This window comes from Rhodnius prolixus, unplaced genomic scaffold (genome assembly GCF_049639745.1).
Source record: "Rhodnius prolixus isolate KJV_2025 unplaced genomic scaffold, Rpr scaffold_14, whole genome shotgun sequence".
Classification (NCBI taxonomy): Eukaryota; Metazoa; Arthropoda; class Insecta; order Hemiptera; family Reduviidae; genus Rhodnius; species Rhodnius prolixus.
In genome coordinates this window covers 7,968,012-7,985,138 of record NW_027411594.1, presented here as the reverse complement: position 1 = coordinate 7,985,138, position 17,127 = coordinate 7,968,012, and the positions used below count along the sequence as shown (strand labels likewise).

The window sequence follows — 17,127 nt, the reverse complement described above, 5'->3', positions numbered from 1 at the left end:
CCTTTAGCTGAGCGGTTATAGGCTAGACCCGCAAAGCTAAGATGTATTGTTGGTTTAGTGGATTCGATTTTTAGTCTAAACCTTGGATTTTATTTACTGGTTTTAATATTGCAAGGCGCCCCTTTAGCTGAGCGGTTATAGGCTAGACCCGCAAAGCTAAGATGTATTGCACGCTGCAGATTATTATTTTAATGGAGGCATCTCCTTGCCAGGTAAGCACTCCTGGAAAGATCTGGTAGGATTTCTCTATTCCTGGACTACGGAAATACCCACAAATGTAATTCATCCTGCCAAAAAAAAAAGCATCTCCCGGCAGAAAGTTTACAGTGGGATAAATTGGTCCTTAATCAAGGGCAGCTAATCTGTAGTTAATCGGCGGCTCAATTAGTCCCACTTCTCGCCTCTGTGTGGGAACGCTTGTACCAGGAATATCAAGTTAAGGGCTTCTCCTCACCCCCATCTATCCAGGCTTAGCAATCTCACAGTCGTAACTTTTTTTTCTTTTTCTTTTTTGTGCCTCTAAAACCACTTTTCAGAAGTGTCCTGTCTTATTCACTTCATCCATCCTTCCCACACTAACCCGGTCTTTTTCCCCTTTAAATCCAAAGAAAGATATAGTGACCTCATTTTCGGTGCGGGTAAAGTACGGGGTTTGGTAGCAGGCAAGTTTAGACATGTACAAGAAAGCCGGAGGATTTGAAAAGCATTTGTATCGGTTGGTTAACTGTCGGCGCTTGCCAGGGAAGGTTTTCTTATCTATAAGGGCGGCTAGGAGCTGAGTCACACCGAAGAAGATAAGGGTTAATGTGTTCCTTGGTCGGCTCTTATTTCTTGTTACTCCTCTCTTAATCTAGCTCTCTCAGTCTCACTCTATATATATTTGGATCTGCTTGAATTTCCAAGAATAATGTATTTAAATTTAAAAATTTAAATAAATAAGAAATTTAGTATTAAAATGTAAAGCTCAGTAAAGGAGAGGAGACACGAGGAACAGGAAGTTAAGAAGCTTGCAAGCCCACCTATTCCATGTATTAAAACTGTTCCCGGTAGGACAGTTTGCGGGTCTAGTATCTTAACCACGGTGGCGCCTAATAATGATTATTATTATTTTGTATTTAATCGAGTCTTATTTAGTTCATTCATTTTAACTTGACTTCGACTTTATTTATTTCAAAAAACTTGTATACTTACTACATAAAAAATTAATGAATATCACAAAATATGTATATATCCTTAACAAAAACCTGCCGTCTAAAAAGTAAAATATAAGGCTTGATTACTCGTAAACGACCAAAAGGTACACAGAAATCAGGAAATGAAATTTTCCAGGGTTCCAGTATACGTCAAAAATGTTATTAGCTAATGGTCCAGTATGTACGTGCGTGCGCATGCTTAAACTTGCTGCCCTAAAAAGGAAATAATTCTGGAAAAAGGATTGAAATAGATTTCTATGTGTTTGTAATCGCTGTTGAAAGATTAGGGAAAGGGACACACTAACATAGTCACACACGTATTTGGAAAAACAAAAAATATAATTGAAGGGACCACTTAAAGGGATATTTCCGGTAAGGAAGATAAAATAGAAAATTGGACACAATCGCTGAACTTCCCTTTCTTGAGTAGGTGGAAGAACATGCGTGGTAATGGCGGCAATTTAGTGGGAACCCTCTCCCTCAGGAGATTTACAATATACCATCTCCTACCTAGGAGCAGGAGCTAGTAAATACAATTCTTTTATTATTTTCTTTATCTACAGTGGCCCCCATTATAAGGGAAAGCTCCTTAATAAGAAGTCGAATAAGAGGGGTGAGTGCTACAGGAGTCCAGAAATGGGAAAGAAAATTACTCAACATAAACTGGAATAAACAAAGAAAAATTCACATAAAAGTATAATTTGGAAAAACAAATAAGCGCAACAAGTGGCTCAAAGAAAAGAAAATCTCTTTTCCGAGAGAGAGAGAGAGAGAGAGAGAGAGCTTTCCTTCTTTAATTCTTAATTTCATTTTCTTTCGGGGCATCCCCCAAATTTAATAAATTTCAAGCCATTTTCCAGTATATACAAGTAAGGGAAAAGTAAACATAATATTTACAGTATGTTTTTTGAAGAAAAGTACATCCAAATGGCAGTGTTTTCCTGAACAGTGACGTGTACGAAAAACAGGAAGCTCCCAATAAGTGAATAAAAAAGAGAAAGAAAAAGAGAATCACGTAGGAGTGGTGAAGTTGAGTGCAAACTGCGTCATATCCGCCATGTATATACGAGTATTACGAGTATGTGTATAAAACACACACTCTAGACTAAGTTAGCATTGTATTTGTGTAGTAGATATTGAATGTCATTGTATTTGCACAAAAATAGATCACAAATTCCCCGAATACAGGCTGTTAGCTAACCGTGGATCCAGTATTTCATTTCGTTTTATTCCTGTGGAATGGAGTAAAAGTCGGCCATATTGGTCATCCAATATCTTATTTCCTTTATTTTATTATCTAAAAAAAAAAAAAAAAAAAAATACAAATCGATTTAGATGTGGGCGGGGGAATTCCAATTTTATTCCCTGAAATCTAATATTACTTAACACTCTAGGCTTTTTATTTTAATTATTTTTAATTGCTTTTGAGGAAGTTAAATGACGATCACTGTACTGTAAGTAGAATAGGCATCCGCCAGATCTGTGATAAAAGTTTTCATGTTCTGGGTTCTGTGTTAGGGATGCTTTGAACTAAATACTACATCAGCAAAAAGGGAATGATAAAAGAAGGTCTTGATATCAATTATAGTTGTCAGTTAACAAAATTGTCATTTAGTGGTCTAGAAAGTACAAGTTAGGTTTTTCCACAACGGTGGAAAACTCACCAAGAAGTTAAGAAACTGTCTAACATCTGAATTTAATACAATTTATTGAATAAGAAAAGTCAGAAAGAGGAGAGAGGGGTGAGGAGGAGAAATTATCCTTTAGTATATTTGACGCAATACCTTTATTAAATAATAATATAAAGGGGGAAAAAGTTAGGAGTTACAGGAGACAAATTGTGACGTCAGAAATAATTTATTATTAGGTTTTTCCTTTTACAGTTATTAATTTAGGAAGTTTCCTCTCTTTCCTTATTAATATGCAGGAAAAATAGGACATCATTTTTATCCTTTTTTTTCACTTTCTCCATTTTTCCGCTTGGGAGGAGGTCACAATTGAGCAGATTTTCCAGATACTGGAATTTTCACCCAAAAATACATTTTTGAGATTTCCATTGTATGAAAACATAGTTTTACTAAAATAGGTCTGGGTCTATTTTCCTTGGATCTATTGATCTGAACCAAAAATCGTTCTATTGAGTTTCTTTAAACAATTGGAGAACACTCTAAGAGGCTATTCTACTTTATTTGAGATAATTTTCCAGGTAATTGTGTTTAAGCTCGTGGTTTAGATGGGGTGAGGTGAAGTTCAGTGCTCCAATAAATTGTGGTTCCAGGATATTGAACTGTTCTAACAAGAACAACGTTCAGGCGTAGGAAATTTGTCAACAAAAATTCTAAGTAGCCGAGCGGTTATAGGCTAGACCCGCAATGCTAAGATGTATTGTTGGTTAGTGGGTTCGATTTCTAATCTAAACCTTGGATTTTATTTAATGGTTTTAATCTTGTAAGGTGCTCCATTAGCTGAGCGGTTATAGGCTAGACCCGCAAAGCTAAGATGTATTGTTGGTTTAGTAGATTCAATTTCTAGTCTAAACCTTGGATTTTATTTAATGTTTTTAATCTTGTAAGGCGCTCCATTAGCTGAGCGGTTATAGGATAGACCCGCAAAGCTAAGATGTATTGTTGGTTTAGTGGGTTCGATTCCCGTCTAGGCCTTGGATTTTATTTAATGGTTCTAATATGAGAACTTTATAGTAAAGTATGTTTACTGCTCGCCTTCGCCCACGACACCTAATTTAGCAGTTGGACGTAATGCTAACACAATGTATCTTTTCATGCTGTTTCATGTCATCTTTGTTTATTAACTTTATGCCCACGCAATATTTTTATCAAAGGAAGTTAGGATGGAAATAAAAATAAATAAACAAAAAAAACTGCCGCTGTAAGTGAGGAAAAGATGATCGAACAAGGTGGAGAAGAGAGAGAGATAAAGGGCTGAGGGAATGATGAAGGCGAGAAGTAAGGGTCTTGCTGTATGGAAAGGGCAGGTACAACCTCCTGTCGGCAAGCCCTTTAGTACTTCTCTTTGTGTCAATATTTATACTATTGATAAACTGTTTTACATGTTACTTGCCCACGTAAATATCGATATGCTTCTGTAACTAGATTATTAGCGTATACAATTTCCTTGTACTCGCGCCGCCTACACACATCGATATCATCTATCGATCGGGCATTCTTATTTCAACACTTGACAAGAAAAGTAATAATTTAATAAATTATTCTGATTAATTTTAATGGTATTTTATGGTGATAATTTTTTAAATTGTGTAAATATATTTTTTTAAGGTTTAGACTAGGAATCGAATCTACTAACCAACAATACATCTTAGCATTGCGGGTCTAGTCTATAACCGCTCAGCTAATGGGGCGCCTTACAAGATTAAAAAGTTTTCTGTAAACATGAATTTTAAATTAGCTAAATTTGTAAAACACGATAAAATTGGAATAATTTTCATTTTCATAATGAGTTTTTATAGATTACAGTCGAATATATTTTGAATCAAGAAATCAAAATAATAGTTAAAATAGAATAACTCCAAGATTTATGGACAAGTTCCTACTTTACCTTCCCTAAACCGTGCAATCAGGTTTGAGCGGGAATACCGGGATTTAGTAAACAGAATCCAAAGCATAATATATCTGTAAACCACTGGTCCCTCCGGTCGGTCCCACACTCCTAGTTCTTGCTCCTAGGTAACCTCTGATGATAGATGGCCTTTGGAAATTACCAAGGAAGTCCTAACTAATGGGGTCTTGTGGGAGATGCTGGAAGCGGTTGCTGGGAGTAACTAAAGTAGGCCGGATAGTACTGAACAGCTGATATTGGAACGCAGTGCTAGTTATGTCGAACTGGATTATGTTAGAATTATGGCAACATACCGGGGCGTAGGCGTGCTTGCACAGGTGTTGCTTCTAGCATCTCTGTAGCATCCATAAGCAGTACATCCTGTGTTAATCGTGGCAGGATAAGCGTACAATCTCTATGGAGCTGTTACATAGAAATTTCAACCAACTCTAAATACTACTGGGAATTCTATTTCTATCAACGTTTGGACACTGATCAGACAACAAATAGAAACGTTAATAACCATGATGTTTGGGAAATAATTAAAGATTTACTAAATCATTATTTGAGAATCAATTAATCTGACACATGATTGTAATTAACACTTTGTTTAATTACTTAGTTGTGAAGCTGACATTTAGTCCAATCACCAATTAGTGTGATAGAAAATACTTTAATTATTGGCAGTACTGCATTTGCGTCATCATTGCAACATTGAGTGTCCACTAAGAGGACAGTTATTTTGTCAAAATAATGAAAGCATTGTATTTACACCAAATTAATCTAAAAAGTAGAGAAGGGTACGATAATGCGGAGAAAGGGATGAAGGTTTGAAACAGTGCCCTACAAACATGAAAACTCTTCACTTAATGTCCTAAAGAAAGCTTCTGTGTTCGCTCCCTTTGCCCTGCATGTAATCTGAACCTTCCTTAAACATCCCTAAGGAGGACCTAATGTTACAATACATCTGATACATGCTACTTCAGAGTATGTTTTATGTATATCGTTATGTGTATATTTTATGTAAGTAAAGTTTATCTATTTCAGCATTATTGTGGGGAATTTTTAAAGATGATATTTGATATGAGTGATAATTCTTTAACAAAAAAATATAGTTTTTGTCCTTCTTTCTCTCTTTCTTTACTTTCTCTTTGCTCTCTTTCTTTGCTTTCTTTTATTGCTCTCTTTCTTTGCTTTCTTTTCATGCTCTCTTTCTTTGCTTTATTTACATGCTCTCTTTCTTTGCTTTCTTTTCTTGCACTCTTTCTTTGCTTTCTTTCTTTACTTTCTTTTCTTGCTCTCTTTCTTTGCTTTCTTTTATTGCTCTCTTTCTTTGCTTTCTATTCTTGCTCTCTTTCTTTGCTTTCTTTTCTTGCTCTCTTTCTTTGCTTTCTTTTCTTGCTCTCTTTCTTTGCTTTCTTTTCTTGCTCTCTTTCTTTGCTTTCTTTTCTTGCACTCTTTCTTTGCTTTCCTTCTTTACTTTCTTTTCTTGCACTCTTTCTTTGCTTTCTTTTCTTGCTCTCTTTCTTTGCTTTATTTTCATGCTCTCTTTCTTTGCTTTCCTTCTTTACTTTCTTTTCTTGCACTCTTTCTTTGCTTTCTTTTCTTGCTCTCTTTCTTTGCTTTATTTTCATGCTCTCTTTTTTTGCTTTCTTTTCTTGCTCTCTTTCTTTGCTTTCTTTTCTTGCACTCTTTCTTTGCTTTCTTTTCTTGTTTTCTTTCTTTTGCTTTCTTTTCTTGCTCTCTTTCTTTGCTTTCTTTTTTGCTCTCTTTCTTTGCTTTCTTTTCTTGCTCTCTTTCTTTGCTTTATTTTCTTGCTCTCTTTCTTTGCTCTTTTTTATTGCTCTCTTTCTTTGCTTTCTTTTCTTGTTTTCTTTCTTTTGCTTTCTTTTCTTGCTCTCTTTCTTTGTTTTCTTTTCTTGCACCCTTTCTGTGATTTCCTTTTTTATTTTATTTTCTTGCTCTCTTTCTTTGCTCTTTTTATTGCTCTCTTTCTTTGCTTTCTTTTCTTGCTCTCTTTCTTTGCTTTCTTTTCTTGCTCTCTTTCTTTGCTTTCCTTCTTTACTTTCTTTTCTTGCACTCTTTCTTTGCTTTCTTTTCTTGCTCTCTTTCTTTGCTTTATTTTCATGCTCTCTTTTTTTGCTTTCTTTTCTTGCTCTCTTTCTTTGCTTTCTTTTCTTGCACTCTTTCTTTGCTTTCTTTTCTTGCACTCTTTCTTTGTTTTCTTTTCTTGCACCCTTTCTGTGCTTTCCTTTTTTATTTTATTTTCTTGCTCTCTTTCTTTGCTCTTTTTTATTGCTCTCTTTCTTTGCTTTCTTTTCTTGTTTTCTTTCTTTTGCTTTCTTTTCTTGCACTCTTTCTTTGTTTTCTTTTCTTGCACCCTTTCTGTGCTTTCCTTTTTTATTTTCTTGCTCTCTTTCTTTGCTCTTTTTTATTGCTCTCTTTCTTTGCTTTCTTTTCTTGTTTTCTTTCTTTTGCTTTCTTTTCTTGCTCTCTTTCTTTGCTTTCTTTTTTGCTCTCTTTCTTTGCTTTCTTTTCTTGCTCTCTTTCTCTGTTTTCTTTTTTACTCCCTTTCTTTGCACTCTTTCCTTGCTTTCTTACTTTCCACTCTTTCTTTGCTCTCTTTCTCACTCTCTTTCAGTTTGGTGACATACCTTTCAAGATCCACGGGATTACACTACTTCTGTTCCAAACAATGTGCAACAATTAAGATCCTAATATATTACAACTCAGGTATTATCACAATTGGTAAATTATGTATTTTTGAACTATGGGGTTGAACAAGCCTTTCAATTCCCGTCGCATCCAGTCATCCCAATTCGAAATCCTTTGCCGAATTTCAGACCTTCTACCTTACCATCCGTAATGACCTGAATAACCCTTTCGTTTCCGCTTTGTTTACATCTAAATTATTATAAAATTCCACTCCAGTTAGCACACATGCCGCTCCTCTAGTGTCGTCATCAACAGCTATCACTCCTCCGGAAAACTTGAGGCATCGTTTGAACAGACCATCTCATGCAGTAATACAAATCTTTAGTTACGGAAGCACTCTAATGGGGGATTTCTATTTCTATCTCGGCGATTTATTTTAGATAAATAACACAATCACATTGAGAGTTGCAAGAAGTTTTCTAATTATCTGGAAAGCAGTGTTCATGTGGAAACAGTGGGTTTCCTATTTACTTCTTCAATCACATTATTAGCTTTATTAATAATAATTCTAAATTATTTGTTTGTTTCAGGTAAGAAGATAATTATCAGAAAATTCCAAGGTATGCATGCATGTCTATTGTTATTTTTAATTTCATATTGTGTTGAGCATTACGTCCAACTGCCAAATTAGGTGTCGTGGGCGGAGGCGACTAGCAAACATACTTGATTATAAATTTCTTTTATTAACCATTAAATAAAATCCAAGGTTTAGACTAGAAGTCGAATCCACTAACCAACAATACATCTTAGCATTGCGGGTCTAGCCTATAACCGCTCAACTAATTGGGCGCCTTACAATATTGAAACCATTAAATAAAATCCAAGGTTTAGACTAGGAATCGAATCCACTAACCAACAATACATCTTAGCTTTGCGGGTCTAGCTTATAACCGCTCGACTTATTGAATATATAAGTCCCTATTTTTGTGTTAAATTCGTTACCAAAATCTATTTGAAGACAATTCCTTAACCAGAAGGAAGTACTTTTTAATTTGTCCTGGAAGGCTATTCTTTAAACTTCTAAGTACCACACATAAAATTAGAGCATCGTCTTTTATTACCACTTTTCTTGAAAAATTAGTTTTTTTGAGCACATCTGAGGCCGGTGTTGGGTTCCCTGTAAGTTTGTGAGTTAGAACCTTGAGAACAGTGGTAACAGAAAGTCTGGTGAGAATTTTCTCCAGATCCTCAAAAAAAACAAAAAAAAAAACAAGAATACAGCTGACCAACTGAAGAACTAACCGCAGGCCAAAGGAAAGGACTAGGGACTCTGCAGCGCTCACGGAATAGTCTGAACTAATCTATCCTTAGTATCCTTAGTAATTATAATCGCTGCAATATTTTAGCAACATCTTTGATGTTGCAACAACAGTATCGGCTGCAGTTATTGTTGCTGCGGGCTAATTAAGCCAATATTGGCCCGGACACACACTGCCCCCTCTGGAAATGGTACCCAATGTTGCAACTTCATATAATCTAATTAACTGGGGTGCGGCCTCCTGATTAATTGGGTGTTATCAAAATTATGAAGTTGCCTCTCCTAATTAATTTTCGTCAGAATGAAAAGTAATTAATAACGTTTTAACAGTAGTGGTGGGAGGCAATGGCGGATGTGTAAGGGAGAGAGGTTACTTTGTGTTTCCCATTCTAACCTTACTGTTTAAAAGCTCCATGTTTACTAAATCAATTAGCAAAATTAAATAAAAAAATGTTATGCACGAGATTGAGCCATTAATTAATGGAGGTTGTTTTGTTGTAAAGTACGTATTGTTTTCTAGTATACGCTGATGTTCATGGAGTTTGTCCAGCTGGAGTTATACGTTACTGGTCGTCTATTTGGGCCCGGATATTCAAACTCTGGTTCCAGCGCTTCCAGCCAATTGTATTCCATACAATAACCATGAATTTCATTATAAACGTAACGCGCATGTAGTCAAAGAAGAGAGAGAGGAGATTTGTTTATTGGTCAACATTTTTGGACATTCCCTCACAACTCCTCTAAATTTGCTCCCCAAAATTCGAGTTTTAACTATTAGCTTTTACTTTTTCTTTACTCTAAGTAAGAGTAGATATTGTTTTCCTGCGGATTTTACGATCTGAGGTTTTTACCGGAAACATTCGTCCTGAGGACACCGGAAGAAGAGTCCAAAGAATGGTTTTAGTTCTTGCCAGTATGTCTGTTTGCTCTCAGACAGTGGAGGAGTGTGTGGCCAGCGTAATTCAAAAAAGAAAAAGTTGCAAAAAAATTCCAAATTTGTTTTATTGTGCCACTATTGGCCCTTACAATCAGCTTTTGGCTGAAATCCTGCAGGAAACAAGCTAAAGGATTAAAAGACAATTAAAGGACTTACTGAATCTATTTCTCACTTTCCCTAAAAACAGTTCCTGCGATTCTCTGAAAATTGTGCTTATTTCCCCAAGATGTTGTTCCACAACTTTGATTTGAAACGTTTTCCCTGCGGGAAATTCGATTGAGGCCACTTCCAGGCTTTGAGGGTAAGTTAGCTTCACCCAAAATTACCTATTTATGAAGAAGTAGTAAAGTAATCGCCTTTTTTTTCAGGCGGGCTTTACGTCCAACTACCAAATTAGGCGCCGTGAACGGAGGCGACTAGTAAATATACTTTATTGTAAAGTTCTTATATTAACCATTAAATAAAATCCAAGGTTTAGACTATGGGAATCGAACCCACTAAACCAACAATACATCTTAGTATTGCGGGTCTAGCCTATAACCGCTCAGCTAATGGGGCGTCTTACAAAATTAAAACCATTAAATAAAATCCAAGGTTTAAACTAGAAATCGAATCCACTAACCAACAATACATCTTGGCATTGCGGGTCTAGTCTTTAACCGCTCAGCTAATGGAGCGCCTTACAAGATTAAAACCATTAAATAAAATCCAAGGTTTAGACTAGAAATCGAACCCACTAAACCAACAATACATCTTAGCATTGCGGGTCTAGCCTTTAACCGCTCAGCTAATGGAGCGCCTTACAAGATTAAAACCATTAAATAAAATCCAAGGTTTAGACTAGAAATCGAACCCACTAAACCAACAATACATCTCAGCATTGCGGGTCTAGCCTATAACCTCTCGGCTACCGTGGCGCCTTACCAATTTAGTCATAATCTACGGTTTTGTGTCCCTATGTTATAAGGAAGAATTAAATATGTTAAATTTTCTATTTGAACGGCAAAAACGTTTTCACCACCTGGGTTTGATTTTTAATGACGTTTTGGTGGGGGGGGGGGGATAGATCCTTGAAGTGTGTCAATTTATTGTGGGTTTTGCATCTGTTTGGACTTTAAAGGCGCTTCACATACCATTTCTAAACGAGAAGTTATAGAAGTTCTTCCTGTTCTATGTGCGGGGTAATATGGGGGGACTGGTTAGCCAAAAGTGGGAGCCATACTGCTCCCCTGTACAGGAGATCCTAAACACAGTTTCCGGCTCAGTGTAGCCCTTACAGTATTCATTCTTCTGGAAGAACTGGAAGAAGTTTTTTTTTAAATTGTGTACCTATTATCCTTTTGGAGATGATTCTAAAACTATCATCAACATTAAACTTTAATCTTTGCAGACTAACTAATTTCCATCGTAATAAATATTTTGGAAAGCAAGACGAAAATTCATTAAAATATCAAAATATTTTAATAAATTTTGGAAAGCGAACAGTCAGACAGACACCTTTTCTTAGAAGCAAAATTCATTACAGTTTCTCCCTCTCCCTGATATGAAAATTTCTAAGGTATAAAAGCGTGGAGGGGGGGTGACGTCTTTCAGTAGAGGAGACGGGGGAAGTGAAATTCCCAAGGTAATAAATCAATTTCCGGCCTGCACTTGAATAAAACAACTTGTCTCAATATGTCGAGCTAGAACGTTACTTCGCCTCTGACTACCCTAGAAGATAATTGACTTCTTCCCTCCACCATGCCACTAAGTGTAATTACTTACATTTTTATTTTTTTATTAAATTATTTTTTTTAAGGCGCATCTTACATCTTTGGTCATCGGCGCCCAGAGCTTTTTTTCAGAGCTGCACAGCCGGCCTCCAGACTAGTGTTGTTCAGTTTGAGGTCCGAGCTGAAGGCTCAACGAGTCGAGCTTCGACTCGGTTGAGCCTTCAGAGCTCGAAGCTGGAGCCGTGAAGCTCAAGTTGAAGGCTCATAAAGTGCGAGCCTTTTAAAATTCTTAAGGAATGACGAGTAATCAATGAACAACGAACATTTTAAAATTTATTGTATTAATTTATACAAAAATATGTTTGAAAAATTCATCAGCTGCTATAACTTGATTTTATTTTAAGAAATGAATTTATCAATTAGTACAAATAGAATGCTTTATATAAAAAAAAGAAAGCTCCAGCCTTTTGAGCCGAGCCTTGGAGGCTCACCGAGCTCTCTGTGAGGCTTCAGCTCGAGCTCTCTGACTCGAACCACCCGCTGAGCCCTGAGAGCTCCAGCGCTCAAGGCTCGAATCTTATAGCCTTTACAGCTCAGCTCTTGAACAACACTACTGTGGACAGTGTTCTCTCGTCACAGACAACACAGTGTGCTGTAATACGGCCAACAGGGATACACAAACCACTGTGCTTATAATAATCCCTGCCTTCCCAACATTTATTGAAGGCACACAAAACTGATCATCACACTTTGCTCTTATCGCAGGTTATGGAACTAAATTTTCTTGAAACTCAAAATTTTATTTAAAGGATTTGTTAATTTGTTATTCTCGAAACAATCTAAGAAGTTTTCTCAGAAAAAAGTAACACTTACGATTGGGTGATTTTCTTTGAATTTGAAATCCTGTTTTGTTTTTTTTTGGTAATCGATTCTAATTATTATTTAACAGATGATAAGTCCATAATTCCATTAAACGCTCCCTTCAGCCCTTCTATGAATGTTCAATCACCTTTCTCGCTTAGAACGGCCCATTTAATCGAATTTTCCGTTCCCTTTAACCAATAGATATGGACATAATGTAGCCAGGCGATCAAGTTAATACCTAACTATAAATGTTGGAGAACGGTAAACTTTGCATTAGTTCCCTTAATTTAAAGTAGGAAAGCTTGCTGGAGTTTGATCAACTCCATTATAGTGAAAGGTTGCTTATTTCTCTCTCTCTCTCTCTCTCTTACTCTAAGGAAATTTCCCTACAATCTATTTAGTATTCATAGAAAGGGACCTTTGAGTTTCGCCTCAACAGGGAATCCACCATGCACAGTAAGCAAAGACAGGAAGACGTCCTGACAGAAAGAGGAAAATATAACAAAGAGGTATAAAAAACTAAGACCTGAAAAAAATTCCCCATAGAATATTATATTCCCCATGGTTGTTCATGCAGAATAATACTTTATACATGCGATCAATTTATGTACACCTGGTACACAGGTAACACTGTTTACCTTCCTACTGACAATCATCCCTGTTTATTTAATACCGGTTGTTTATTTTCAGATCAGCTGTTTACATTTTAGAATGCACAGGAAACAATGAACATTATTATTATTTTTTTAAACTCAAGAAAACAAACATATTGTGTATTTTAGAGTTTTATCCCCCCCCCCACTCCTGCTTTGTGCTTATTTTTCTTACTTTCTCTTACACAAATAAGAGGAGGTATTGTAATCGTGCAGATCACCGAATTTCAAGTTTTCAGCATCTACTCTGATGGTTTGTTTAAAATATTTCTGGAGCCACGGTAGCCGAGCGGTTATAGGCTAGACCCGCAAAGCTAAGATGTTGGTTAGTGGATTCGATTTCTAGTCTAAACCTTGGATTTTATTTAATGGTTTTAATCTTGTAAGGCGCTCCATTAGCTGAGCGGTTATTGGCTAGACCCGCAAAGCTAAGATGTATTGTTGGTTAGTGGATTCGATTTTATTTAATGGTTTTAATCTTGTAAGGCGCTCCATTATAGGCTAGACCCGCAAAGCTAAGATGTATTGTTGGTTAGTGGGTTCGATTCCTAGTCTAAACCTTGGATTTTATTTAATGGTTAATAAAAGAAATTTTCAGTAAAGTATGTTTGCTATAGTCACCTCCGTCCACGACACCTAATTGGTAGTTGGACGTTAAGCCCCGCCTTAAAAAATAGGCGATTACTTCACTACTTTACTAAAATATTTCCTAACATTTTCTAAAATATTTCATAGAGATCAGAAGTAATTTTTTTTAAAGTGCACTTTGACTTCCTTATTTTAAGACAGCCTACTTTAAAAAATTGACTACTGGTCCATCTGAAAGTGTTTTCAATGAAATCAAACAACTTGATAAACTAACACTGTTGTGTCTTGCTCGTGAACTCGTTTTCTTGTAAAATAAAACGTAATTTCTCATACGAAGATAAAAAGGAATCCTGGAAAATGATATACAGCGTTAGAAAGTCCACATTAGACAAGGGAACTTTTATTAGAAAAGTGGCTGGCACCTAGGTCGGATAATGATCACACATAAGGGCCTAATGAGTTTTCTTCAAAAATTTTCGATTACTTTTATTTTTCCAGTATCCAGGAGGAAGATTGAGGCGGTTTGGAGAATAACTTATGCTTCGAAATGGTGCCAATTTTTAGAAAATTTATCTGTCTTTCTAACCATGTCATCAGAATCGAATTCGGACTAAAACTTTCTGAGTAATAACATTTTTATTGGAAAAAAGTAATGATTTTAGAAAAAAAACTTTAAAGTGACGTCACTCAAGAACAGTGGAAAATATGAAGTTGGCCAATACTTCTTTGAACTCCACTTTAGATGTACTACACACTCTGGGCCTATGGACATTACTCACTGGGTCACTAAGACGGTTTCTTTGATACCTTCACAGGTCCACGCAACATTAAGGAATTTTTTAAGAAATTACAGCGCCTCCAAAACGGAATTTTCCACAATGGAGGTATGGAGGTTTAGATTGTCGGCTGTTATTTGTGAAATTTTAATATTTTCCGCGGTCATAAAGGAAATAGATGAAATTGATTTGTAAAGTAATAAAATTTAGAAAAAAAAAGTGATATAAAATATAATTTGAAAAATAAACCAATCAAAAGCTCCCATATCTTCCCTTTTATTTATTTTATTATTTATTATTTCTTTTTTCGTACATGTTTGACGATTCTTTAATGTTAGCTGAACTGTAAAACTGGATCACCTTTAAAGAGAATAAAATATATAATCAACTTATATATTTATTTTAGGACCTTTTAAAGTAAATAAATAAATAAATATAAATTTCATTTTCTCTCTGGAAATATTACGATCATATTAAATTTTTCGGAATTTGTATTTTAAAATTAAAATTTAATCGATTACAATAATTTCTCTAAAAATCGAAAGTCTAATCGATTACAATACTTTCTTTAAAAATCGAAAGTCTAATCGATTACAATACTTTCTTTAAAAATCGAAAGTATAATCGATTACAATACTTTCTTTAAAAATCGAAAGTATAATCGATTACAATACTTTCTTTAAAAATCGAAAGTATAATCGATTATAATGCTTCCTCTCACTAAAATAGAATAAGAGAAAGAAAGTTTTCCTAAAAATTGAAATCATTTATTAAATGAATACACATAGAAAACGAGCCACAATGTAATGAGGTTGCGCCTGTTAATTAATGAGCTATTACATTTTACTAACGCTTTTCCCCATTTTTCTTCCCTCGGTGCAATGTTAATCGTTTACAATATATTATTAATTAAATATGGTTATAAATAACTGGTAAGAAAATACTTAATAATATGAAAATGAGAAAATAAATTTGATACCATTTAGAAAATAAATTTATTGGAATTAAGTTGGAAAAGCAATCAATAAATGCCTGTAGGAAACTCCTCACAATAAGTTTTCCTTAAATGTTTTTCTCCAAACATTTAATTTATTTTTTAGTATTTTGGGTCTTAATTGCCTCATAAACCATTTATTGTTTTCGTGGACTAGAAAGAAGCAACATATTGGTATTCAGAGCTACTGTTGGCTCTAATACCTCAATTTACCGATATATATTGGTATTCAGAGCTACTGTTGGCTTCTAATGCCTCAATTTACCAATATATATTGGTATTCAGGCTACTGTTGGCTTCTAATGCCTCAATTTACCAATATATTTTGGTATTCAGAGCTTCTGTTGGCTTCTAATGCCTCAATTTACTAATGTATTGGTATTCAGAACCAACTGTTGACTTCTATTGCCACAATTTACCAGCTTTATCTTTTCGAACCTTCATTTATTTTAAAAGAATAGTTTCTTGGCAGCCATATCTTTTTCCTTTTTCTTTATGACTTGCTAGAGATAAGAGTGGTTTTTCTTCTTCGTGGTTTCCATGAGATTAATGTGGCTTCTGTCTACTGCTTTCTTCTTCGTCACTTCCAAGATGAGAAGTGTGATTCTCTTCCAATTCCTTCTTCTCCATGACTTCTACGAGATAAGAATGGACTTCCTTTCTTTCTACTTCTTTCTTCTTATTCTAAGATAAATTGAGCGCTATATGCAGATTTATTGCCATTCTAGGAAATAACGCAATGGTATCTTTGATTGTAACTTCGCTGAGTGTTTTGATTTGGAGTACTCCAGTTGTACTATCGATGCGTCTTCAAACATGCAATTTTGAATTAAACATTCATGGTCATGAATATACGGTTTAAGTGTGTAATCAGGTTGCATTCATTGATGTTCAATGTTTTGAAACCAATTCCGTATTTGTGGGGGGAAAAAGAAACCTACCTCCATTTCCTGCGGAAGTTTGATAAATCGTAATACTTCCGTTTACTGTTAGTACAAGAAAGTATAAATTATAATCATTTGTTTTGACATTGTTGTGTTGGGTTTTTGTGTTATTAATGTCTAAAGGGTCCATTTTATATAATGCTGTATTTCCTCCAGCTAAATGTGATCTTAGAAGGTATACTTAAGTGAGGGTGGTATGGCGTAGTGGGTCAATTACACGGTCTGGTTAGCACTCCACGCCCGATAGAGAGGGTCTGACCAAACGGAGCTAGAGCTAGAAAGAGATGATCACTTGGAGATAGGATGATGAAGTGAAGTAGTGATGAGATAACTGAAGATGGAGTGGTTTAGTGAGTGGAGTCTGTAAGTTGATCGTTTTCAGCGCAGCAACCCACGCACGCACAGATGAACAGACAAACTGATACTAGTGCTGCTACACCGGAACTAGTGGTGGGAAGACACGCTAGGGGACAGCAAGGGCGTCTTCTATCAGCCTTGTACGCGCCCTTCTTCCCAGTTTTAACTCCTCCTATGGCTTGTAAGCACAGCTTTTCATAGTTTTCCTCGCAAGCTGGAGGGCAAGTACAAAGCTCCGGGTGGTAGGGTAGGGGGAATTGTGGCAGTATGCCAAAGTGTAATGAAGGTTAGGGCTTAACGTCGTCACCACCTTCCCGCCCTGGGACGGTTCTTTCTCCTTCTATCTCGTCACACTTGGGATCTTGGGAAAGGAGTATCTCCACTCAGAACAATTGCCAGCTAAACCTAAACAAGACCCTGGCCTGGCAGCTTCCGGTTTGCAAGTGCTCCTCGTATATGACTCCCCCCCCACTTCATCCGCTCCTCTAATAATAGTTTCATGCACTACTATCAGTAGCTCGTTCAAATCCAACTAACTTTGCCACCATCATGCGCTGAACCTC

At 35.9% G+C, this 17,127-nt stretch overlaps 1 protein-coding gene and 1 pseudogene across 4 annotated transcripts in view; one reads left to right on the top strand and one right to left on the bottom strand.

Annotated features, from left to right (window-relative positions):
- LOC141451801 (fasciclin-2-like) overlaps positions 1-17,127 on the top strand; it is a 383,077-nt gene that overhangs the window by 181,341 nt on the left and 184,609 nt on the right. For 3 of the 4 annotated variants that reach the window (XR_012457108.1, XM_074123474.1, XM_074123471.1), the window contains exon 2: positions 8,012-8,041. The exons of the other annotated variant lie outside the window; for it this stretch is intronic. Coding sequence is in view for 2 of the 3 variants with exons in the window: in XM_074123474.1 (XP_073979575.1) it covers positions 8,012-8,041 (30 nt within the window). In the remaining variant the exon portion in view is untranslated. The remainder of the gene's footprint in view (positions 1-8,011; positions 8,042-17,127) is intronic. 4 annotated transcript variants of the gene reach the window in all.
- LOC141451929 (uncharacterized) lies at positions 5,006-7,926 on the bottom strand (annotated as a pseudogene).